This window comes from Oncorhynchus keta, chromosome 3, assembly GCF_023373465.1.
Source record: "Oncorhynchus keta strain PuntledgeMale-10-30-2019 chromosome 3, Oket_V2, whole genome shotgun sequence".
In the NCBI taxonomy this organism is placed as follows: domain Eukaryota; kingdom Metazoa; phylum Chordata; class Actinopteri; order Salmoniformes; family Salmonidae; genus Oncorhynchus; species Oncorhynchus keta.
Genome location: NC_068423.1, coordinates 11074243 through 11099312, shown reverse-complemented (window position 1 = coordinate 11099312; position 25070 = coordinate 11074243). Strand labels below are relative to the sequence as shown.

At 42.8% G+C, this 25070-nt stretch overlaps 1 protein-coding gene across 1 annotated transcript in view; it reads left to right on the top strand.

Annotated features, from left to right (window-relative positions):
• The window catches only part of LOC118363320 (SH3 and multiple ankyrin repeat domains protein 2-like), a 60163-nt gene that overhangs the window by 10331 nt on the left and 24762 nt on the right, over nucleotides 1–25070 (top strand). The window contains 9 exon segments of the mRNA XM_052485819.1: nucleotides 9911–10491; nucleotides 16979–17182; nucleotides 19353–19424; nucleotides 19534–19642; nucleotides 19821–19972; nucleotides 20148–20315; nucleotides 20807–20848; nucleotides 21537–21653; nucleotides 22163–22240. Of these exon segments, the coding sequence (XP_052341779.1) occupies nucleotides 10015–10491; nucleotides 16979–17182; nucleotides 19353–19424; nucleotides 19534–19642; nucleotides 19821–19972; nucleotides 20148–20315; nucleotides 20807–20848; nucleotides 21537–21653; nucleotides 22163–22240 (1419 nt within the window). The 5' untranslated portion in view covers nucleotides 9911–10014.

Here is a 25070-nt window from a genome sequence, read left to right as displayed (position 1 = left end):
TTTTGATATGTACCAGACCACCGCCAGCCTAGCCCGGATTGAGTGGTCTGTCACCTCAGCTGCTTTCTAGCTAGACTCAGCACAGATGAGTGTGATAGCTGTCTATTAGTGTGATTCCAAGCTGTCTGTTTGAAACATTGTCAGCCCATCTGTAACCTTGGGGGATGGCTAGATGTTTCCAGAAAAAGGATGACCCTTTGTGAAGGGAAGTTGTTGGATGGGGAGGCTTAAGTGTAGATCAAAGAGTTGGGAATTGTTTACCAAATAGTGTAATCAAGCACTTAATTAATTATTAGATATAATGTCTGTTTGAATAGCTGTTTGAATTTAATTTCCCCATGAAATTAGGGTAAGAGAATCATTGTTGAGGATGCTGAATTATACTATTATTTGTTCTTATCTGATTTAAAGTACATTTTTAAGGCACCATACATTTATTTTTGACAGACATTTAATTGTATTTACCTGCAAAATCTGAAAATGTATACATTTTAGATAGTTCACATTTACATTTACATTTAAGTCATTTAGCAGACGCTCTTATCCAGAGCGACTTACAAATTGGACTGTCTCACATTGAATTTTTGCATCAAGTGCTGCCTCAGTTTGTTATAAAACAGTAGTTAGAAACGTAGCTAGCATACAACATGGCCTCAAGGAGTGTTTGTGGCCTGGAAATGATCCACTGAAGCTTACAGTGCCTAGTAAAAGTCTACACACCCCTTGCACAATCTTTACATTTAGCTGTTTTAAAATTAAATGTAAAACAACTATTGCAGTGGCACATCATGTTATGGGTATGCTTGTCACCTGCAGGGACTGGGGAGTTTGTCAGGATCAAAATAAATATGAAAGGAGCAAAGACCTGGTAAAATGTTAGAGGAAAACCCACCTCAGTCTTCTGAAAACCCTGGGATAGAGTTTTAATTTATCACTGGGACAATTACACAATTTAATGTCAGATGGCTTTTCCAAGAGGTGTTGAGTTTTCCTGAGTGTTCCAGCCACAATCCTGACTTAAATTTGCTTGAAATCTGAGACAGTTAGAATATGGCTGCCCATCAATGAACTCCCAACCAAATTTACTGAGCTTGAGCAATTTTTGACAAAAACAATGGATAAATATTGCCCTAAGAGTTTTGCAAAGTTGGTAGAATATTATTCAAAATTATTGACAGCTGTAATGGCTGCCAAATGTGCTTCCACCAAATATTAACTCTGGGCTGTGAAGACATATGTTTTTTTAAAGTTAGTTATTCATTTGAAAAATGATCTATAATTTTCTTTAACTTTGACAATGTTGAGTAGTTTGTGTAGATCGGTAGGAAAAAGATCCAATGTATTCAGTTTTGAAGTAAAAAAATAAATATGACGCAGCCAAATGTGAGGACTATGCAAGAGGTGTGTCGACTTTCACTAGAGACTGTAGCTCTTCCTCATCTTCTCTCATGGGAGTAACTATCGACGTCAGAGCTCTGATAACTCTGACCACTCCCCACTTCGATGGCCAATGACCCACTCATAGGTACAGTACCTCCCACACAACGTATCAACGCCCCCTGTCTCATTAAAATTGTTTATTCCGCCAGTCTCTATATATTTGTAATAGACCTAGGCTACAGCACATCCCTAACTGTCCCACGTCTAAACAGAGGGGACTAGCACTGGGAAAGAGGTAGAAGGATGAAGACCCAGTGAAAGAGAGGGATATGGAGGACAGAACTTGGCCGCTCCACTTTCAACAGGACGTAAAAGTGGGACAATCTGTTCCTTGGATACTCTCCTATTCTAGTTTCTGGGGACCAATTCACTGAAAATATATCTATACTCACGCTCTGTCCTACATAGAGATAGAGAGCGAGGGAGAGGAGAGAGCGAGTGCGAAAGAGAGTGGAATGCTGTGCCTTTTAAAGGAAAATTCCACCCCAAAACGATCTTTTGGTATTTGTTTAATTAGTCCATCATTGATATAGTCCCAAAATATTTTGCATGTCACCTATCAAGTTTTCAATACATAGAACTTTCAAAATACAGAAATACAGCGTGTATGATGCATTTTGCTTCATATGATACAGCATTTTGCGCAATAGTGTTTGGTGCTGTTTAAGATGAGGGATGACACGTATTTTTTTCTCTTACAGCATATTGGATAACTGTCATTCATATTCAATTCCCCCAGCTCAATGTAACATCGATAGGTTTAGGCAACTACATGATACTCACATTTTTCCTATACCTATCGTGAGGTTGCTACAACCTAACCTATGAATGAACGTTTACAATGTGGGTACACGGGTCGAGAGAAATTTGAGTAATCAAGGCGACAGACATCGACACATTCAATTCAGCCTTGCGCAATCCTGCTTGCATCTAGCTGATCTAGGGTGTAATCATTAGTACAACAGTTGCAAACGAGAGTTCCTATTGGACAAATTCAGTTATGTTCATTTTCGCTTGGTTCCATTTGCTTCCGTTTAAGAAAGTTTTTCAACAGAATCGCCGGAATGAATCCACCACTGATCACACGCAAACACAGTTCATTTTCATATAGGGGTGTGGCGAATAGTCAGACAAAACAAGTATCGTAACGGATATGGGCAATTTTCTGGATACGATTATGATCCTAGTATGTTCTGTAATTATCTGTGAAAAAAGATATATTTTCAGGTGGCAGCTAGCATATTTCTCATGTCAGTCAGTCACAGAGTTTCTAAACCATTCTGTACTGTCTTCAAGTCAGTCATATGTGGTCTAAATAACTCAATGGGCTAGTTTGCCTGTCTGTAAAGAGAAGGGCGGGCTGTACGTTGATCCTGCTGCTCTGATTGGATAGAGTGAAGCTGTATTTCTCCATCTACTTGCTTCATCATTTCACCCAATCACTTTTCCTCGCATGTTTTTTCGGTCTGGTCATTTCGATTGCTGCTGCCGACTACTATGATAAATCACATGGGGAGGATGTTTGCTATCAATGTGCATAATATCTACTAAATGGGGCAAGGGTAGATTAAACTAATGCACATTCTGACTGAGTGACAGCAGACTTGGCTGCCCGCTGCATGTTGACACACAGACACAGACACCCACCCCTCCGTTCGGTCAGGGATGTATTTTGCCAACATACAGTTGAAGTCGGAAGTTTACATACACATATGTTGGAGTCATTAAAACTAATTTTTCAACCACTCCACAAATTTCTTGTTAACAAACTACAGTTTTGGCAAGTCGGTTACGACATCTACTTTGTGCATGGCACAAGTAATTTTTCCAACAATTGTTTACAGACAGATTATTTCACTTATAATTCACTGTATCACAATTCCAGTTGGTCAGAAGTTTACATACACTAAGATGACTGTGCATTTAAACAGCTTGGAAAATTCCAGAAAATTATGTCATGGCTTTAGAAGCTTCTGATAGCCGTATTGACATCATTTGAGTCAATTGGAGGTGTACCTGTGGATGGGAGCAATTTCCAAACACCTGAAGGCACCACTTTCATCTGTACAAACAATAGTAAGCAAGTATAAACACCATGGGAACACACAGCCGTCCGACTGCTCAGAAATGAGACGCGTTCTGTCTCCTAGAGATGAACGTACTTTGGTGCGAAAAGTGCAAATCAATCCCAGAACAACAGCAAAGGACCTTGTGAAGATGCTGGAGAAAACGGGTACAAAAGTATCGATAGCCACAGTAAAACGAGTCCTATATCGACATAACCTGAAAGGCCGCTCAGCAAGTTAGAATCCACTGCTCCAAAACCGCCATGAAAAAAGCCAGACTATGGTTTGCAACTGCACATGGTGACAAAGATCGTACTTTTTGGAGAAATGTCCTGTGGTCTGATGAAACAAAAATAGAACTGTTTGGCCATAATGACCATAGTTATGTTTGGAGGAAAAAGGGGGAGGCTTGCAAGCCGAAGAACACCATCCCAACAGTGAATCAGGGGGGGAGGCAGCATCATGTTTTGGGGGTGCTTTGCTGCACGAGGGACTGGTGCACTTCACAAAATAGATGGCATCATAAGGGGGGGGAATTATGTGGATATATTGAAGCAACATCTCAAGACATCAGTCAGGAAGTTAAAGCTTGGTCAGAAATGGGTCTTCCAAATGGACAATGACCCTAAGCATACTTCCAAAGTTATGGAAAAATGGTTTAAGGACAACAAAGTCAAGGTATTGGAGTGGCCATCACAAAGCCCTGACCTCAATCCTATAGAAAATTTGTGGGCAGAACTGAAAAGGTGTGCAAGCAAGGGGGCCTACAAACCTGACTCAGTTACACCAGCTCTGTCAGGAGGAATGGGCCAAAATTCACCCAACTTATTGTGGGAAGCTTGTGGAAGGCTACCCAAAACGTTTGACCCAAGTTATGAAATTTAAAGGCAATGCTACCAGACACTAATTGAGTGTATGTAAACTTCTGACCAACTGGGAATGTTATGAAAGAAATATAAGCTGAAATAAATCATTCTCTCTACTATTATTCTGACATTTCACCTTCTTAAAATTAAGTGGTGATCCTAACTGACCTAAGACAGTGAATATTTACTAGGATTAAATGTCAGGAATTGGGAAAATTAGTTTAAATGTATTTGGCTAAGTTGTACGTAAACTTCTGATTTCAACAGTATATTTAGATACACTACCGTTCAAAAGATTGGGGTCACTTAGAACTGTCCTTGTTTTTGTAAGAAGAAAAAAAAATCTGTCCATTAAAATAACATCAAATTGATCAGAAATACAGTGTAGACATTGTTAATGTTGTAAATGACTATTGTAGCTGGAAACGGCTGATTTTTAATGGAATATTTACATAGGCCAACTGAGGCCCATTATCAGCAACCATCACTTCTGTGTTCCAATGGCACGTTGTATTAGCTATTCCAAGTTTATAATTTTAAAAGGCTAATTGATCATTCAAAAAACATTTTTCAATTATGTTAGCACAGCTGAAAACTGTTGTTCTGATTGAAGAAGCAATAAAACTGACCTTCTTTAGACTAGTTGAGTATCTGGAGCTTCAGCATTTGTGGGTTCGATTACAGGCTCAAAATGGCCAGAAACAAAAGACCTTTCTTCTGAAACTCGTCAGTCTATTCTTGTTCTGAGAAATTAAGGTTATTCCACGCGAGAAATTGCCAAAAAACTGAAGCTCTCGTACAGCGCTGTGTACTACTCCCTTCACAGAACAGCGCAAACTGGCTCTAACCAGAATAGAAAGATGAGTGGGAGGCCCAAGTGCACAACTGAGAAAGAGGACAAGTACATTAGAGTGTCTAGTTTGAGAAACAGACGCCTCACAAGTCCTCAACTGGCAGCTTTATTAAATAATACCTGCAAACACCAGTCTCAACGTTAACAGTGAAGAGGCGGGATGCTGGCCTTCTAGGTAGAGTTTCAAAGAAAAAGGCATATCTCAGACTGGCCAATAAAAATAAAAGATTAAGATGGGCAAAAGAACACTGTACAGAGGAACGCTGCCTATAAGGCCAGCATCCCGGAGTCGCCTCTTCACTGCGTTACTACAGATCCTGGTTCGATACCGGGCTGTGTCGCAGCCGGCCGCAACCGGGAGACCCACGAGGTGATGCACAATTGGCCCAGCGTTGTCTGGGTTAGGGGAGGGTTTGGCCGGCCGGGATTTCCTTGTCCCATCACACTCTAGCGACTCCTGTGTCGGGGCGGGCTCATACACACTGACACAGTCGCCAGGTGTACTGTGCTTCCTCCGCCACATTGGTGCGACTGGCTTCCTTGGTTAAGAGGGCATTGTGTCAAGAGGCAGTGTGGCTTGGCTGGGTTGTGTTTCGGAGGATGCAGGGCTCTCGACCTTTGCTTCTCCCGAGTCATTACAGGAGTTGCAGCGATGGGACATGACCGTAACTACCAATTGGATATAACTTAAAATGGTGTAAAAAAAACAGCAACAATTATTTACCTTATTTACATAAGTATTCAAACCCTTTGCTATGAGACTCGAAATTGAGTTCAGGTGCTTGTTGTTTCCATTGATCACCCTTGAGATGTTTCTACAACTTGATTGTAATCCACCTGTGGTAAATTCAATTGGTTGGACATGAATTGGAAAGGCACACACCTGTCTATATATGGTCCCACATTTGACAGTGCACGTCAGAGTAAAAACCAAGCCAAGAGGTTGAAGAAATTCTACATAGAGCTCTAAGACAGGATTGTGTCCTAGGCACAGATCTGGGGAAGGGTACCAAAAAATATCTGCAGCATTTAACGTCCCCAGGGGCCGCTGTGTTCTTATCATTCTTAAATGGAAGAAGTTTTAAACCACCAAGACTTCCTGGAGCTGGTTGCCCAACCAAACTGAGCAATCTGGTGAGAAGGGCCTTGGTCAGGGAGGTGACCAAGAACCCGATGGTCACACTGACAGAGCTCCAGTGTTCCTCTGTGGCAATGGGAGAACCGTCCAGAAGGACAACCATCTCTGCAGAAATCCACCAATCAGCCACTCCTCAGTAAAAGGCACATGACAACCCACTTGGAGTTTGCCAAAAGGCACCTAAAGGACTCTAAGACCATGAGAAACAAGATTCTCTGGTCTGATGAAACCAAGATTGAACTCTTGGCCTGAATGCCAAGCGTCACATCTGGAGGAAACCTGGCACCATCTCTATGGTGAAGCATAGTTTGTGGCAGCATCATGCTGTGGAGATGTTTTTCAGTGGTAGGTACTGGGAGACTAGTCAGTATCAAATAAAAGATTAACGGAGCAAAGTACAGAGAGATCCTTGATGAAAACCTGCTCCAGAGAGCTCAGGACCTCGGACTGGGGCGAAGGTTCACCCTCCAACAGGACAATGACCCTAAGCACACAGCCAAAACAACGCAGGAATGGCTTCGGGACAAGTCTCTGAATGTCCTTGAGTGGTCCAGCCAGAGTCCGGACTTGAACCTGATCTAATATTTCTGGAGACACCTGGAAATAGCTGTGCAGCGATGCTCCCCATCCATCCTGACAGACCTTGAGATGATTCACAGAGAAGAATGGGATCAACTCCCCAAATACAGGTGTGCCAAGCTTGTAGAGTTTTTTCCAAGATGATTTGAGGCTGTAATCGCTGTCAAAGGTGCTTCAACAAAGTACTGAGTGAAGGGTGTCAACATTTATGTAAATGTGTTATTTCATAATAAATTTGCAAAAATTCTAAAAAACAGTTTTTGCTTTGTCAGTCTGGGCTATGGTGTGCAGATTGATGAGGGAAAAAAATATTTCATCCATTTTAGAATAAGGCTGTAACGTAACAAAATTTGGAAAAAGTGAAGGGGTCTGAAATCTTTCCGAATGCACTGTATACAGTATCGTGTCTTGTTGAGTCTATGATTGTTTACACAGCTACTGAGGGTGGTTAGACATCGATGCCAGCCCAAAGTCATTGTGACTTTGTTGCAAGATGCACAAGTGATGAGCTCTAGATACTATGTTCCAACGTGAAGATGAAAAGAAAAATGGAAGGAAAATATATGATGGAACCTTTCCCCAAATCCATCCAGCCATCTTTGCTTCCTGGGCCCTGAAGGAGGGCAATTCATCTTATTCCTCGTTATCATGATTAATCCTCCTCTGATCCTCCTCTTATGTTCAACTCCTTCTCCCTCCCCTTGGCTACACACCTCAGTGAACCCATGTGTTCTGTTCCCCATATTCCTGTTAAAGGCACTGTTTGTGCCCCAAACCCTTTCTCCGGGTTTCCACCAGGGTTTATGGTGCTAATCAGAGTTCCAACCTGTGAGCTTTAGGCCCTGATTTTCGGATCATTCAATTTTCCCCTTGGCAGCCTCTCTCGCCAACTTCAGCAGCCTTTCAAAAACACAGTCGTCAGATGGTGCTGAGCTCTCACTGCTTTTAATTCATTTGGGGGCCCTCCATGTTCAATTGGTCATGCAGAGCAAGCCAACAAGTGTGATGTATTCAGTTTTTGAAATCATAAGAATTTTATCCTTTTATTGGGAGGTTCATGAGGCTTCAGTACCTATTGTGATTGTAAATGTTGCTCAAACTTGTGATCTAGGCCTATTTCCAGTACCATCTCTTCCACTCCTTGTTTGCCAATGAGTTCTTCCTCTCATCGCTCCTCACACAGTCACTTTCGCTTGTATCCTACTTTTTCCTCTCAGCGCTCTCTTCAACTTTCTCTCATCACCCTTCCAACCGCCCAATTGTTCTCACTCTCTATTTCTCCCTCAATCTGATTACTCTGCTTTATGCAGTATACATCTCTCTCTCTCTCTCTTTCCCTCCCCAATGAGTTAGATCTTTGGCACTCTATTGGCCTGTCTGCCTTCTGTCTGTCTTTCTCTTCTCTCCTCCAGTGCAGACTCCCAAGTTCTTCAATAATTAATGAGACAATGTACATAAATCAGCCTATCTCCGTCCCTCCTTGTTCATTTCATGACGGTGGCAACCTCCTAAAATATTCTAAGCATTTAACATGCTGCGGTTTAGCAACATGGGAATTATAGACGCCATCACCATCAATGTGAGGCGTGATTCGGGAATGTCGACTCTAATGCCGCCAACAACAACTAGAGTGTAGGATGAATGGTAGCTTTGTCCATTTCATCGGTGGTTCCCTGCAGTTCCTTTTACATGTGTTGATGCATTGTTTCTAAGCGATTTTCATTGAGTCCCCTCTATAATGTATAGTATGTGTGTTTACTGAAGTGGGTAGAGACACGTTTCCTTCTTCACCATTCTCCAGCCGACCAGCTCATCTCTCTGTCCTGCCCGCCTCACTTCCTTTGACAGACAGTTGCTCAGGGTGAAGTGGCCATCCCCGTCACTCACTGGCTCCTTGGGGATCACTTTCCCACCGTGCTCAATCCTCGGTTCCCCATCCTCTTTACACAGCAGCTATTCAATGGGTATGCTTCCTGTTTGCCTTCTGGGTACTGAGACATGGACAGACCCTATTGATCTGCATGCATCAAACATACCTCCAGCATACTGTCATTGAGTGGTACGAACACAAACACTGGTTGAAAACACTAGAACCTATCTATCATGTTTGCCATGTAAACCTATGTGAGTGATGTGTCTGTGCTTTTTTTCACGTCTGTAATTCTCAAAGCATCATGAGCTTTCCAGAAGCGGCCCTTCTGTGTTAGTTTGCCTGCTACTAGTCTAAAATGAAAGCTGTCCCTGTGGCATCATGGGATGTTTTATTGAGCTCCGTCTGTTCATTTGAGTCTACAGATTCACATCTACAGTATGTGGGGCTCACCGCTTTCCTTTTCAATTCCGACCTCAAAACAGCCAATAGGGCAGTGAGGAATCCCAACTTCATCCACCATCGTTAAGACGTTTTTTTTTGGACAAGATCCAACTCTGCATGATGGCAGGCCCTGTAGCCAGACTACGCCGCATAGTGAAACCAGCAAGAAGCATATGGAGGGATTTCCCAGCCAAATGCTCGTGGTAGGACAGTATTATTCAACTGGGCAACTTGCTGTTAGTTTCACTAGAGAAAACAATGGGACTATGACCATGAAAAAAACGAAGCACAAAGCTTTTGACCATGCTCAATACTAACCTGCCTGTCCTCTCTCTCCTGCAATGAACCTGCACATATTCATAGAGTTTATATATAGGCCGTCTTTCATCAGCTCTATTCCCCCATGTATTCCCGACAGCAAAATGTAAAATGTGGACCAGCACTCATTCACCTAGGCTATGCGAGAAAGCCACTGTCACCAATGAGTTATTGCTTCTATCGCATATGCCTACGCTACTGTTAATACCAAATGCTTTACATTTTACAAGTTCATTTATTTTCTCGCAGTTCGAGAAGTGTGTTGATTTGAGTGTTGTCAGTCAATGTGTTAATTAGCCATTTGTTTAACCCTTTACGTCCCTCTCTCCTCCACAGCATGTTTTTGGGGGTGAAGACAATGTCGCACGGGACAGCCATGTCACGTTGCCACGACAGCAATGTCACCTGGCCCTCTCTGCAGTGACCCTGCACAGCGAAGGATGCTGGGGAATAGCAAACACTATTATCCCGGGGAGGACGACAAGTATGGGGAGGATGAGGAAGAGGAAGAGGAGCAGGGACGAGAGAACAGAAAGGGGGAGAGTAGAGAGAAGGAGAATGGAGGGATAGAAGGGCTCGAGGAGATGGAGATAAAGGGAGGCAGACAATCACGCGAAGGTAAATGGGAGGGAGGTAAACCCTCGGCCATTGTGGTTGGAAGACAGAGAGGAGACCGGACACTGAGGCCAGCCAATCCAAGAACTAGAGGCATCCCCTATACATCCAATCAGGCTCCCCAAAAGCAGCAACACCATCTCATCCCAGCCAATCAGCAGCAGTATCACCCGGCCCCGTCCACTCAGACCCAGAAGAGACGCGCTCACATGGAGCGGAGTATGACCACAGTGGCGCCCATAGAGGACACTCACCTGACCATGATGGTGTTCCGCATTGGAATCCCTGACATCAAACAGACAGTAGGTGTATGTTTCATGGTACTGCTAAGTACAATTATGTCAAGCTGTTATTATATTCTTCTCACATTACTATCATTGGATACAGACAGTGTAACAGCCAAGCCCAGGCCAGAGATCAATCCTGAGGGGAACCATACTACATTCAGAACAACCATCTCTCTCACATGGGTTATGAATCTATGAAGAACAGAGACTTGACTCAGGTTAGGCTACATGCAAGTGCTAAACACGGCTCACTTAATAATCCAAAGTAATTGACAGTGTTCTCACTTCTCAATGAAGTTAGCAATGATTTGAAGCGATAGACGCTTTCTCTGTACTGCATAGATAGGTGTGATTGTGGGTGAGAGTTGGCCAACCCCCTTGCTCCATACTGCAGCGGCATTTCAGGTGAGAATGAGTACCCTTTGTTAACCCCTCCCCCGTTATGACTCTTCTCAGTACTCCAATTCCCAGAACATTCCCAACTGTTCTACATGTCAGCTGATCTGCCCTCAATATAACAGTAATTGCTAATTATCTAATAGAGTTTTAATGAGTTTGAGGAGGGCGTGAACACAAAAGAGGGCATTTGGTGTCTTGGTCTTAAAGCACCGTCACCCACGGGGCATCCTAGACTACCCACTACCCACCCCAACAAACAACTTAAAGTACCTCGCACAGGAAATAGAACTGTTCAAAATTAGATGGAGAGAATGAGGAAATGAAGTTGAGTGGAGGCTGAAAGAGAAGGAGAGAGAGAGAGAGAGAAAGAGAAGGAGAGAGAAGCACAGGATGTTAGAGAGGGAGACAAAAAGAGGCATGAATAGGTCAAAAGGTCACAAACAACACACTTGGGATGAGAATTCCCAGGGACCTCACGTTACGATATTATCACGATACTTTGGTGCCGATATGACATGTATTGCAATTCGATACTGCTATTTTATTGCGAATCAATGTTCAAAACATATTGCTCACCATATGTCTGCTGCAGGGGGACAAGAGTGAGCCCATGAGAACATTTGTTTTGATCAGTCATGGAAATAAAGGTGCTGAAAACAAATTGTCTCACTACTTAAAAAGAAGATGGAGAATAAGCTTTGAAGAAAAAATAGTGGAGTTTTGGTGCAGGTACAGCCAACTAGCGAAAAAATATTATTGCGATATTGTCAACAATAATATTATGATATATCACCAAAATAATATCCCAATATGTAACTGTATTAATGTTTTTCCCCCAACACTACAACACACATCTCTGTACATTGATAAATCTCTCAGTAGTTAATGTTGGAACAATGATATACGTTGGGGCAAAAAAGTATTTAGTCAGCCAACAATTTTGCAAGTTCTCCCACTTAAAAAGATGAGAGAGGCCTGTAATTTTCATCATAGGTACACTTCAACGATGAAAGACAAAATGAGAAAAGAAAATCAGGAAAATCGCATTGTAGGATTTTTTATGAATTTATTTGCAAGCCAGTACATGTCCAGGTCCGTCTGAAGTTAGTTTACTAGAGAGCATTTGGATGATCCAGAAGAAGATTGGGAGAATGTCATATGGTCAGATGAAACCAAAATATAACTTTTTGGTAAAAGCTCAACTCGTCGTGTTTGGAGGACAAAGAATGCTGAGTTGCATCCAAAGAACACCATACCTACTGTGAAGCATGGGGGTGGAAACATCATGCTTTGGGGCTATTTTTCTGCAAAGGGACCAGGATGACTGATCCGTGCAAAGGAAAGAATGAATGGGGCCATGTATCGTGAGATTTTGAGTGAAAACCTCCTTCCATCAGCAAGGGCATTGAAGATGAAACGTGGCTGGGTCTTTCAGCATGACAATGATCCCAAACACACTGCCCGGGCAACAAAGGAGTGGCTTCATAAGAAGCATTTCAAGGTCCTGGAGTGGCCTAGCCAGTCTCCAGATCTCAACCCCATAGAAAATCTTTGGAGGGAGTTGAAAGTCCGTGTTGCCCAGCAACAGCCCCAAAACATCACTGCTCTAGAGGAGATCTGCATGGAGGAATGGGCCAAAATACCAGCAACAGTGTGTGAAAACCTTGTGAAGACTTACAGAAAACGTTTGACCTCTGTCATTGCCAACAAAGGGTATATATTGAGATAAACGTTTGTTATTGACCAAATGCTTATTTTCCACCATCATTTGCAAATAAATTCATTAAAAATCCTACAATGTGATTTTCTGGATTTTTTTTTCTCATTTTGTCTGTCATAGTTGAAGTGTACCTATGATGAAAATTGCAGGCCTCTCTCATCTTGGGAGAACTTGCACAATTGGTGGCTGACTAAATACTTTTTTGCCCCACTGTATTTATTGTAATGAGGATAGCTGCTGAGAGCATCCCAGAAGAGCCCAGTCAGAAACAACAGAATGATAGGGTGGAACTGTCACACATATATAAAGTGCATTCTGAAAGTATTCAGACCCCTTCACTTTTTCCACATTTTGTTACGTTACAGCCTTATTTTAAAATGGATTAAATTGTTTTTTTTCCCCTCATTAATCTACACACAATACCACAAAAACAGATTTTTAGAAATGTTTGCAAATTTTTAACAAATCTGAAACTTAAATATCACATTTACATAAGTATTCAGACCTTTTACTCAGTATTTTGTTGAAACACCGTTGGCAGCGATTACAGCCTCAATTCTTCTTGGGTATGACGCTACAAGCTGGGCAGACCTGTATTTGGGGAGTTTCTCCCATTCTTTTCTGCAGATCCTCTCAAGCTCTGTCAGGTTGGATGGGGAGCGTCGCTGCACAGCTATTTCCAGGTGTCTCCAGAGATGTATGATCGGGTTCATGTCCGGGCTCTGGCTGGACCACTCAAGAACATTCAGAGACTTTTCCCGAAGCAATTCCTGCATTATTTTGGCTGTGTGCTTAGGGTCATTGTCCTGTTGGAAGGTGAATCCTGAGTCTCTAGTCTCCCAGCCGCTGAAAAACATCCCCACAGCATGATGCTGCCTACAGAATCCCCCGCCGACCTCAACCCAATTGAGATGGTTTGGGATGAGTTGAAATGCAGAGTGAAGGAAAAGCAGCCAACAAGTGCTCAGCATATGTGGGAACTTCTTCAAGGCTGTTGGAACAGCATTCCTCATGAAGCTGGTTGAGAGCATGCCAAGAGTGTGCAAAGCTGTCATCAATGCAAAGGGTGGCTATTTTGAAGAATCTGAAATACACTGCTCAAAAAAATAAAGGGAACACTAAAATAACACATCCTAGATCTGAATGAATGAAATATTCTTATTAAATACTTTTTTTCTTTACATAGTTGAATGTGCTGACAACAAAATCACACAAAAATTATCAATGGAAATCAAATGTATCAACCCATAGAGGTCTGGATTTGGAGTCACACTCAAAATTAAAGTGGAAAACCACACTGATCCAACTTTGATGTAATGTCCTTAAAACAAGTCAAAATGAGGCTCAGTAGTGTGTGTGGCCTCCACGTGCCTGTATGACCTCCCTACAACGCCTGGGTATGCTCCTGATTAGGTGGCGGATGGTCTCCTGAGGGATCTCCTCCCAGACCTGGACGAAAGCATCCGCCAACTCCTGGACAGTCTGTGGTGCAACGTGGCTTTGGTGGATGGAGCGAGACATGATGTCCCAGATGTGCTCAATTGGATTCAGGTCTGGGGAACGGGCGGGCCAGTCCATAGCATCAATGCCTTCCTCTTGCCTGACCTGCTGACACACTCCAGCCACATGAGGTCTAGCATTGTCTTGCATTAGGAGGAACCCAGGGCCAACAGCACCAGCATATGGTCTCACAAGGGGTCTGAGGATCTCATCTCGGTACCTAATGGCAGTCATGGAGGGCTGTCCGGCCCCCCCAAAGAAATGCCACCCCACACCATGACTGACCCACCGCCAAACCGGTCCTGCTGGAGGATGTTGCAGGCAGCAGAACATTCTCCACAGCGTCTCCAGACTCTGTCACGTCTGTCACATGTGCTCAGTGTGAACCTGCTTTCATCTGTGAAGAGCACAGGGCGCCAGTGGCGAATTTGCCAATCTTTGTGTTCTCTGGCAAATGCCAAACGTCCTGCACGGTGTTGGGCTGTAAAGCACAACCCCCACCTGTGGACGTCGGGCCCTCATACCACTCTCACAGATTCTGTTTCTGACCGTTTGAGCAGACACATGCACATTTGTGGCCTGCTGGAGGTCATTTTTCAGGGCTCTGGCAGTGCTCCTCCTGCTCCTCCTTGCACAAAGGCGGAGGTAGCAGTCCTGCTGCTGGGTCGTTGCCCTCCTACGGCCTCCTTCACGTCTCCTGATGTACTGGCCTGTCTCCTGATAGCGCCTCCATGCTCTGGACACTACACTGACAGACACAGCAAACCTTCTTGCCACAGCTCGCATTGATGTGCCATCCTGGATGACCTGCACTGCCTGAGCCACTTGTGTGGGTTGTAGACTCCGTCTCATGCTACCACTAGAGTGAAAGCACCGCCAGCATTCAAAAGTGACCAAAACATCAGCCAGGAAGCATAGGAACTGAGAAGTGGTCTGTGGTCACCACCTGCAGAACCACTCCTTTATTGGAGGTGTCTTGCTAATTGCCTATAATTTCCACCTGTTGTCTATTCCATTTGCACAACAGCATGTGAAATGTATTGTCAATCAGTGTTGCTTCCTAAGTGGACAGTTTGATTTCACAGAAGTGTGATTGACTTGGAGTTACATTGTGTTGTTTAAGTGTTCCCTTTATTTTTTTGAGCAGTGTATAAAGTATATGTTGATTTGTTTAACACTTTTTTGGTTACTACGTGATTCCATATGTGTTATTTCATAGTTTTGATGTCTTCACTATTATTGTATAATGTAGAAATAGTAAAAAATGAAGAAAAACCTTTGAGTAGGGTGTGTCCAAACCTTTGACTGGTAGTCTATATCTACTAGACTAGATACAGGACAGACACTACAAAACCTTATTCCTGGTGATGAATTGTTTGAATGTCTTTTTTTGCCATTAATGAATGTGTTATTCAATGCACCCCCGTCCCCCTTCCCCCTGTCCCGTCCCCCATTAAGAGGGTACACACTGTCTTTGCACAGTGAGTGAGTCCATGCAACTTATTATGTGACTTGTTAAGCATATTTTGACTCCTGAAATGATGTAGGCTTGCCATAACAATGGGGTTGAATACTTATTGATATTTCAGCTTTTAACTTTGAATAACAGTAATTCCACTTTGACATTATTGTGTGTAAACCAGTGACAAACAATTTATATTTAATAAATGTTCAATCCAGGCTGTAACACAGCAAAATGTGGAAAATGTCAAGGGGTGTGAATACTTTCTGAAGTTCCGCTCTCTCCCAGGAATCACACACCAACACACACACACCATACATCTTGCATACACACACGTCTCTCTCACACACAGACACACAGACACACATACTCGGGTATTTCCTCCAAGGGACGGCATCGCTATGGCAACGGGTACATTGCTCCTCTAATGATCTCGCCATGTGCTGTTGGCTACAGTATCAAACGGATAGACAGAAGGGGAGAAAACTATATAAAATGTTGCCCCCCCCCAAAAATAAAACAATAATATGGAAATATACTCCACAAACATCAGCCTAAAATCAAATAAATGCAAAGTTACCCGATGCATATAAAAACATCAAAGACATTGTCCATTGTGACCAGAAAGCCTCTAATGTATCAAACACAGACATACGTGGGGGGAACGCGCTTTATCCTCTAAAGAAGTCTATGAAGAAAATCTCTGTCTTCCATTGATTGCAATGCAGGTCTAAGGTTATGGCTAAGGCAGATAATTGGTTTAGTTGACAGAGTGAGTGTTGTACTCTGGGTCCTAGTAATTATTGGCGCTCATTGTGTGTCTTGAGTCTTGTTAATAGACACAGTTAATAGACATGGCGACTGATTAATAATTTACACACCTTTCATTTGTATACAAATGAGTCAGAATGGTGATAGCGAATCGGTGGCTTTGCAGCGAATGAGCACATTTGATGCTCAGTAGTTAGTGTGCTAGATCAGTTAGATTATTTGTTCATTTCAAGTAGAGTAAACATGATAATTGTCAGTTTTCAATGGGACCAGTAAAAGGCCATTGATAGAAAGGTGAAACCAATTTCCATAAAGTACTTTTTAACGTCTACTTTTAAAACAAACTCTTGTCAATCACATGCCGTTAATGCAGCCTTGTTGATAAATGTCACCATGTTATGAATAATTAACTGCCATGATGCTTTAGATTTGGATCACAAATTGTATGTCAAGCTAATTATACACCTTCCAGTCAAATCAAATGGCATTTAAAATGTAGAACTCACCTTTGCCCCAATCCTTGCTTCCATCCAACACTCACACGTGCACACACACACATGCACACCACCTTCAAAAGAATACACCAGTGATTTTCATACCTATTAACTGTCCACTGTGCCCTCTCGTCTCTCATCTCCTCCCTCTGTCAGAGGTGTCTGCAGTTTGATCCTGACTTCACGGTGTGGAGTGCCAAGCAGCAGGTCGTCTGTTCGCTGAGCGAGCCACTGTGGGACATCTACAACTATGGCCTCTTCCAGCCCGCCGGAGAGGGACGAGACGCCATGTTCCTGGAGGAGGAGCGCTGCCTCCGAGACTACCCACAGTCCTTTGAGAAAGGGGTGCCTTACCTGGAGGTATTTTGATGGGAGACACTGGATGTTAGAGAGTGATGCAATAAGAATACACTACCGTTCCAAAGTTTGGGGTCACTTACAAATGTACTTGTTTTTGAAAGAAAAGCAACTTTTTTGTCCATTAAAATAACATCAAATTGATCTGAAATACAGTGTAGACATTGTTAATGTTGTAAATGACTATTGTAGCTGGAAATGGCTGATTTGTTTAATGGAATATCTACATAGGCGTACAGAGGCCCATTGTCAGCAACCATCACTCCTGTGTTCCAATGGCACGTTGTGTTAGCTAATCCAAGTTTATAATTTTAAAAGGCTAATTTATCATTAGAAAACCCTTTTGCAATTATGTTAGCACAGTTGAAAACTGTTGTTCTGAATTAAAGAAGTAATTAAACCGGCTGTCTTATTATTAGACTTATTGAGTATCTGGAGCATCAGCATGTGTGGGTTTGTTTACAGGCTCAAAATGGGCAGAAACAAAGTCCTTTCTTCTGAAACTCGTCAGTTTATTCTTGTTCTGAGAAATGAAGGCTATTCCATGCGAGAAATTGCCAAGAAACTGAAGATCTCGTACAATGCTGTGTACTACTCCCTTCACAGAACAGTGCAAACTAGCTCTAACCAGAATAGAAAGACGAGTGGGAGGCCCCGGTGCACAACTGCGCAAGAGGACAAATACATTAGAGTGTCTAGTTTGAGAAACCGACGCCTCACAAGTCCTCAACTGGCAGCTTCATTAAATAGTACCCGCAAAACACCAGTCTCAATGTCAACAGTGATGAGGCGACTCCGGAAGGCTGGCTTTCCATGCAGAGTTGCAAAGAAAAAGCCATATCTCTGACTGGCCAATAAAAATAAAATATTAAGATGGCAAAAGAACCCAGACACTGGACAGAGGAACTGCCTAGAAGGCCAGCATCCCGGAGTCGCCTCTTCACTGTTGACGTTGAGACTGGTGTTTTGCGGGTACTACGTGTGCTAAGTGTGCTAGGAGCTGGCTAACATAATTGCAAAAGGGTTTTCTAATGATCAATTACCCTTTCAAAATAATAAACTTGGATTAGCTAACACAACGTGCCATTGGAACACAGGAGTGATGGTTGCTGATAATGGGCCTCTGTACACCTACAGTATGTAAAGTTGAAGTCGGAAGTTTACATACACTTAGGTTGGAGTCATTAAAACTCCACAAATTTCTTGTTAACAAACTATAGTTTTGGCAAGTCGGTTAGGACATCTAATTTGTGCATGACACAAGTGATTTTTCCAACCATTGTTTACAGACAGATTACAAACCTGACTCAGTTACATCTGCTCTATCAGGAGGAATGGGCCAAAATTCCCCCAACTTATCGTGGGAAGCTTGTGGAAGGCTACCCAAAACGTTTGACCCAAGTGAAACAATTTAAAGGCAATGCTACCCAATACTAATTGAGTGTATGTAAACTTCTGACCCACTGGGAATGTGATGAAAGAAATAAAAGCTGAAATAAATAATTCTCTCCTATTATTCTGACATTTCACATTCTTAAAATAAAGTAGTGATCCTAACTGACCTAAGACAGCTACAATAGTCATTTACAACATTAACAATGTCTACACTGTATTTATGATCAATTTGATGTTATTTTAATGGACCAAAAAATTTGCTTTTCTTTCAAAAACAAAGACATTTCTAAGTGACCCCGGACTTTTCGGGGAGTGCATTTAAAAACTCACTTAGACTAATGGGCTGCCCCCAAGTCAGATTTTCATTGCATTTTCTTTAACTGACTTGATATGAATGGATTTGACCTCAACCTTAACCACAACCAGCTTGTAGGTCAAAACAGATTTGGATCGATGTATTGATATACATTTGCTTTTTAGTGGGTTTGCAGTGCTTCGATTTTTCACTGCGGAGCTCCACTTACTGTGAAACCAATACACAGTACAGTGATACCCATGCACTGGTATTATGATGCCCTCTGGTGGTATGTCTGTTGTGGGTGTTTATGACCTGGGTGGGGTTCCAAATATGTAAGAGGTCAGGGCTGGAGTTGGTTCCAGAAGGACTACAGTGTTTAGATTAGGCAAGGTTGAAGCCAGGGGTATGAACATAAAGTCTTTTCATCCTTCAGATGGCTTTAAAGATTTGATTATACTGCAAATATTTTCTGTTCCACAGTTTAGGTACAAGACCAGGGTATACAAACAAACAAACCTGGATGAAAAACTACTTACTAAACTGCACACCAAGGTACTTCCTATGTCCCTTGTTGTAGGTGAAAGATATTTGTACAGCTATGGAATTGAAAGTTTATGGCAGGCCAATGTTTTTAATGTCCAGTGAACATCTTCCACTGCAGGCGAGTCTGAAAAAGTTCATGGACTACATTGTGAGTGGATCATTAGATAAGATATCAAAGGTCCTGGACAAAGGTCTCGACCCAAACTACCATGACCCTGACAATGGAGGTGAGTTGAAAACTAGCTTGATAGGGTTACCACTGCATGACTCTGGCACTATTTTCAGTCAAATAATCATTACCGATATTAACAACCCCCATAATCTCAAACTCTTTCCCTGCTCCCTCCCTCTCTTCTTGATCCTCCATTTCCCCCTCCCTCCTTTCTCTCGCTCCCTCCTCTTCAGAGTCTCCCCTGTCTGTGGCGGTGCAATCTGGTATGACAGTGGAGGGGATCAGGGCGCTCGTTCAAGGTGGGGCCCATGTCGACTTCAGAACCAGAGATGGACTGACAGCTGTACACAAGGCTGTCAAGGCACACAATCATGTTGCGCTGCTGGTAACTAGGACTCCACACACACACACACACACACACACACACACACACACACACACACACACACACACACACACACACACACACACACACACACACACACACACACACACACACACACACACACACACACACACACACACATGGGTTTAATAAGCATGTATTTTCTCCTTGCCAGGCTCTACTGTCCCTGGGAGCGTCTCCTGATTACAAAGACAGATGTTGCCTGACCCCGCTGTACCACTCAGTGCTGATAGGTGGCGACACCTCCTGCTGTGAGACCCTACTCTACTACAGGGCCAGACTGGGAGTGAGAGATGAAAACGGCTGGGAGGAGTCTCACCAGGTATCCGTCTGGCTGTCTAAAGCAGATCAATTGTAATTTCCCTAAAAAAAATGTTTTAAAGAATCACCTCCATCCGTATGATCGTCACAAACAATGTCTCAGACAGCACTGGCCCTATTTTGACTAAAATTGGCTGAGGGACGTGTCTTGCCATAGAGATCTGATATCTACAAAACTACACTGACTGGACCAAGGCGGTAGCTACAGTAATGAACTGACATTTGTTTTGTCACACGCAATAACTGGATCTTTTTGTGGAAGGTGACATGTACACTGTTGTTTTTATGTCTATTCATATTTTTGTCTTCTGTGTATTATCATACATTGGTATAGTACATTAGGTTTTTACTTTACTTTCAGTCTCCTGTCCTGTCCACGTCTTAAACATTTCATCCCTCTTTTTCTACTCTCCATTCTCCCCCATTGAGAAACACTCTCACTCATCTCTTTCCATTCATCCCCTTTCCTCCGCTGTTCCTTTCTCTCCACAGCTCAGGGATGAAGAGGAATTTGGAATGCAAGAAATACACAAGGTACTCGTCATGTAATCCATTAATACTTCGATTTAAGTCATGAAGTTGGGGGAAGAGTAACACTTAGGGTCATGACCTTACATAACCTTCCATGGTCTCAAAGTGGTTAAGAAAAAATGTTATAGAAAGAAAGAAAGAAAGAAAGAAAGAAAGAAAGAAAGAAAGAAAGAAAGAAAGAAAGAAAGGGGAGATTGGTCATTTCTTCCTGAAACAGGGATCCTTCCCAAGTGCCAAATCCGTACCTTCATCTCATGTAACTGTTGAGTCCAATGCGAATAGACATTAGATACCATCCCGTGCTGACATCTTCTATATCTGCATCATTTCCTCACTTTTTCTGTGCTGTGCTGTTGTGCTGTCATGCTATTTTACTTTTGTTCATATTAGCTTGTGGAGTGTCCTGTGGTACTTCTTTAATTTGGTTTCTTGTGTTATTTCAAGTGCAAAAAAGAAAGAGGAAATCTTTAAGCAGAAGGTGCAGTCAAAAGCGTATTTATATCATTTTATTCATCAACTCTATATCTTTCTATTCTGTTTATCTTTCACGTTGTCACAAATGTTGCTACATACAATATATTTCATTTATTTGAAATTGATTGTGTCGTGATGATCCTTCTACAACCCCTGAGATTTTCTATTGCTAATAATTGTCATATTTAGATACTTTCTTTATACACCCTCCCCCAAGGCCTGCCAGAATGGTTTTGCCCAGCACCTGGAGCACCTTCTGTTCTATGGGGCAGATACCACTTCTCAGAATGCCTCAGGGAACACTGCACTTCACATTTGTGCTCTGTATAATAAGGTAAGTACCATTTAAAATACGCAATAAAGAGTGTGTGTTTCCATTCAAAGTTGAACTTAAAGAAACTGGTATGTGAGTTCCAAAACTACTGTATGATATTTTAGTCCTTTAGTCCAATGCAGACATTTTTATTGAAATATCAAATCATTTCTGGATAACACCTTTACAATTAAAATGGTAAAAAAATGGACAAATAGTTTCTTAGCAAAGAGCAATTTCTCAAGCAAGTATGTTGTTAGGACTGTCTGGGAGTGGTTTGAGTGGGGAGGGGAAAACGTTACATTTGCTGTTATTGGTAGAGAGGCTTGTAAATCTCTTTCTTATTGGTCTAATTAAGTAATATAACAAAACTCCCTCTCCCTCCCTCTCTAAAAGGGCATTATCATCATTTTCACAATTTCACATAATTATTCCAACCTCAAAATGTGGAAATAGAAATAAAACACAGGAAATTACATTTTTGACTGCACTGGGCCTTAAAAACAACGACTTTCTTTCTGGCCTATCAGGAAAGCTGTGTTCGTGTTCTGCTCTACAGAGGTGCCAATAAGGAAATGAAGAACAAGCATGGACAAACCCCCTTTCAGGTATCAATAACAACTTCATGTTTTTATTTATATATATATATATATTTTACCTTTATTTAACCAGGCAAGTCAGTTAAGAACATATTCTTATTTTCAATGACGACCTGGGAACAGTGGGCAGAATGACAGATTTGTACCTTGTCAGCTCGGGGGTTTGAACTCGCAACCTTCCGGTTACTAGTCCAACGCTCTAACCACTAGGCTACGCTGCCGCCACATATACTGCCGACTACACCAAATGTAATCAGGATTGTTATAGGTACTAGATGGTACTAGACGACCAGTTTTGATAGCCTTTAGCCGTACCCTCATCCTACTCCTCCTACTCCTCCTCTGTTCCTCGGGTGATGTAGAGGTTAACCCAGGCGCTCTCATTTGTTGACCTCTTTAAGCGTAAAAGCCTTGGTTTCATGCATGTTAACATCAAAAGCCTCCTCCCTAAGTTTGTTTTACTCACTGCTTTAGCACACTCCGCCAACCCTGATGTCATTGCCTTGTCTGAATCCTGGTTTAGGAAGGCCACCAAATATTCTGAGATTTCCATCCCCAACTACAACAATTACCATCAAGATAGAACTGCCAAAGGGGGAGGAGTTGCAATCTACTGCAGAGATAGCCTGCAAAGTTCTGTCATACCATCCAGATCTATGCCCAAACATTTCGAGCTTCTAATTAAAAAAATTAATCTCTCCAGAATTAAGTCTCTCACTGTTGCCACCTGTTATAGACCCCCCTCAGCTCACAGCTGTGCCCTGGACACCATATGTGAATTGATTGCCCCCATCTATCTTTAAAGTTAATTCTGTTAGGTAACCTAAACTGGGATATGCTTAACACCCCGGCAGTCCTACAGTCTAAGCTAGATGCCCTCAATCTCACACAAATTATCAAGGAACCCACCAGGTACAACCCTAAAGCTGTGAACATGGGCACCCTGATAGATATTATCCTGAACAACTTGCCCTCCAAATACACCTCTGCTCTTTCAATCAGGATCTCAGCGATCACTGCCTCATTGCCTGCATCCGCTATGGGTCCGCGGTCAAACAACCACCCCTCATCACTGTCAAACGCTCCCTAAAACACGTCTGCGACGAGCAAACCTTTCTTATCGACCTGGCCCGGGTATATTGACCTCATCCCATCAGTAGAGGATGCCTGGTCATCCATTAAAAGTCATTTCCTCACCATCTTAAATAAGCATGCCCCTTTCAAAAAATGTAGAACTAAGAACAGATATATAGCCCTTGGTTCTCTCCACACCTGACTGCCCTCGACCAGCACAAAGAAATCCTGTGGCGGCTTGCACTAGCATCGAATAGTCCCCGTGATATGCAACTTTCAAGGAAAGTCAGGACAGAACAGAAATTTGCATCCTGTAGCTCTAACTCCAAAAGGTTTTGGGACACGGTAAAGTCCATGGAGAATAAGAGCATCTCCTCCCAGCTGCCCACTGCACTGAGGCTAGGAAACACTGTCACCACCAATAAATCCACGATAATTGAGAATTTCAATAAGCATTTCTCTCCGGCTGGCCATGCTTTCCTGCTGGCTACCCCGACCCCGGCCAACCGCTCTGCACCCGCCGCAGCTAGTTGCCCAAGCCTCCCCAGCTTCTCCTTCACCCCAATCCAGATAGCAGATGTTCTAAAAGAGCTGCAAAACCTGGACCCATACAAATCAGCTGGGCTAGACAATCTGGACCATCTATTTGTAAAATTATCCGCCGCCATTGTTGCAACCCCTATTACCAGCCTGTTCAACCTCTCTTTCTTATCATCTGAGATTCCTAAAGATTGGAAAGCTCCCGCAGTTTTCTCCCTACACTCTAGACCCAAACTGTTACAGACCTATATCCATCCTGCCCTGCCTTTCTAAAGTCTTCGAAAGCCAAGTTAACAAACAGATCACTGACCATTTCGAATCCCACCGTACCTTCTCCGCTGTGCAATCCGGTTTCCGAGCTGTTCACGGGTGCACTTCAGCCACACTCAAGGTACTAAACGATATCATAACTGCCATCGCTAAAAGACAGTACTGTGCCGCCGTCTTCATCGACCTTGCCAAGGCTTTCGACCCTGTGAATCATCGTATTCTTATCGGCAGACTCAACAGCCTTGGTTTCTCAAATGATTGCCTCGCCTTGTTCACCAACTACTTCTCAGATAGAGTTCAATGTGTCAAATCGGAGGGCCTGTTGTCCGGAACTCAGGCAGTCTCTATAGGGGTACCACAGGGTTCAATTCTCGGGCTTACTCTTTTCTCTGTATATATCAACGATGTCGCTCTTGCTGCAGGGGATTCCTTGATCCACCTCTACGCAGGCGACACCATTCTGTAAACATCTGGCCCTTCTTTGGACACTGTTTTAACAAACCTCCAAACGAGCTTCAATGCCATACAACACTCCTTCCATGGCCTCCAACTGCTCTTAAACGCTAGTAAAACAAACTGATCGCTGCCCGCACCTGCCCGCCCGCCAAGCATCACTACTCTGGACGGTTCTGACTTAGAATATGTGGACAACTACAAATACCTAGGTGTCTGGCTAGACTGTAAACTCTCCTTCCAGACTCATATTAAACATCTACAATCCAAAATTAAATCTAGAATCGGCTTCCTATTTCGCAAAAAAAGCCTCCTTCACTCACGCTGCCAAACATACCCTCGTAAAACTGACACTTCTACCGATCCTCGACTTCGGCGATGTCATTTACAAAATAGCCTCCAACACTCTACTCAGCAAACTGAATGCAGTCTATCACAGTGCAATCTGTTTTATCACTAAAGCCCAAAATACCACCCACCACTGTGAACTGTATGCTCTCGT